Consider the following 1,417-nt stretch of genomic DNA (forward strand, 5'->3'; position numbering starts at 1 on the left):
CAATTAGGAGTCCAACAAGTGCTGCCATCAAAAGCCAAGTTGTGAAAACAACAGATAACAGAACAAGGATTCCTTCTCTTCAACTACCCAAGACACCCGAGCCACTGATAACCTCTATAAGTGAGAACAAGGCAGGAATGCAAAGTAACCGAACCATTTCATCTGAATTCCAGAAGCCTTTGACTAGCAGTACTCATGAAAAGGGATCTCAAATACGAAGATCACTTCGGACTATTGGGAAACTGATTAATGGTTCTGATAGAAAGTATGTAAGCTATAGCTTTTCGGAAGTTCAACATTGTTATTATGTTGCCTGAGATACTCTTGTTATCTTCCCGTCCTTATCATGGATGCATAATCGTGTTCTATTTGTGAAAATTTACAGGAACCAACAGAAAAGGACTGAAGTAGCAGCCCCATTATCACCTTTTAGTTGCCAAAATGAGGAGAAGTCATCAACGGCATCTAATGCAAGGACACTGAGAAGACAATCCTTAACTGGCATCCCACTACCAACCATGTCGAGAAGATCTTTACTTGGAGGAGGGAGCGTGCCGGATTCTTGTAAGTAAAATGAATTTTAAGTTTCAGTTAAAAACCAATACTGATCAAATATAGCATTTACAGAATCATCGTTCATTTTACAGGTGCAAATGAAAATAGAAATTGCAAAACTCCAGGCGCGTCAGCCAAGTTAACAAAGAGGTGGCTATGAGGAAACAACACTAAGTAGTTAACACCAAGAAGCTGATACATGAAATAAAGATTGAAAGACATAAATAGCTGGAAAGGGAGATTAAAAGAAGTCAGTCCACCTCAGCAACCAGTTCAAGAAAGTAATTATAACTGCCAATTAGTTAGATAGTTTTTTTTACTGTCACTGTTCATTCTCAAATCAGTTAAAAGTAGTTACAATTGTATTCATAGTGTATTCCATTTTCAGATAAATAGGGAATTTGTGCAATAAAGAATCATCAATAACAAATATCAATTTTTGTTCTAAATTTCTCTCTATGGTGTTGCAATATTTTCGATCCACACGTTCAACTACACTAAAGTAAGTGAACACCAAAAAAATATTAAATTAACATGAAAATTCGGAAGTAGAATATAGCTAAAGTATCTACAAAATAATAAGGAAAAGTTCAACTTAAAAGAGACCAGGATATTATCTGAAGGAGTTAGAAGCGACATGAAAAAATTAAATAGTTACCAATAGTTTTGTTAACTAGACATTTTAATAGTAGTGGATGTTTAAAAGTAGCGACTGTTTAAACCAACCCTTTTATCAATGAAAAACCACCTCTTCAAACTTTTCTTATAACTACTACTAGGAATGGATTCCATTAAGTATGGGCTTCCTACAATCTGAAAAAGTTGAAAATATTATGCGATGTGATTCTGAAATTAGTTGTGT

General features: G+C 34.9%; 1 protein-coding gene across 1 annotated transcript; it reads left to right on the plus strand.

The window, feature by feature from the left end:
* The first annotated feature begins 6 nt into the window (after window positions 1–6).
* Window positions 7–1,004, plus strand: LOC124890171 (kinesin-like protein KIN-14A). The gene is made up of 3 exons (XM_047402005.1): window positions 7–265; window positions 386–564; window positions 648–1,004. The coding sequence occupies exons 1-3, from the start codon at window positions 138–140 to the stop codon at window positions 713–715; spliced, it is 375 nt and encodes a 124-aa protein (XP_047257961.1). The 5' UTR covers window positions 7–137; the 3' UTR covers window positions 716–1,004.
* Window positions 1,005–1,417: the final 413 nt, after the last annotated feature.

Source organism: Capsicum annuum, unplaced genomic scaffold, assembly GCF_002878395.1.
Source record: "Capsicum annuum cultivar UCD-10X-F1 unplaced genomic scaffold, UCD10Xv1.1 ctg13191, whole genome shotgun sequence".
Lineage (NCBI taxonomy): Eukaryota > Viridiplantae > Streptophyta > Magnoliopsida > Solanales > Solanaceae > Capsicum > Capsicum annuum.

Excerpts from the sequence above, each read along its gene's own strand:
- LOC124890171 (XM_047402005.1), top strand. The coding sequence starts at position 138 with ATGCAAAGTAACCGAACCATTTCATCTGAATTCCAGAAGCCTTTGACT. Across the intron at positions 266-385 it reads ATTAATGGTTCTGATAGAAA|GAACCAACAGAAAAGGACTG; the intron begins GTATGTAAGCTA and ends GAAAATTTACAG. Across the intron at positions 565-647 it reads AGGGAGCGTGCCGGATTCTT|GTGCAAATGAAAATAGAAAT; the intron begins GTAAGTAAAATG and ends TTCATTTTACAG.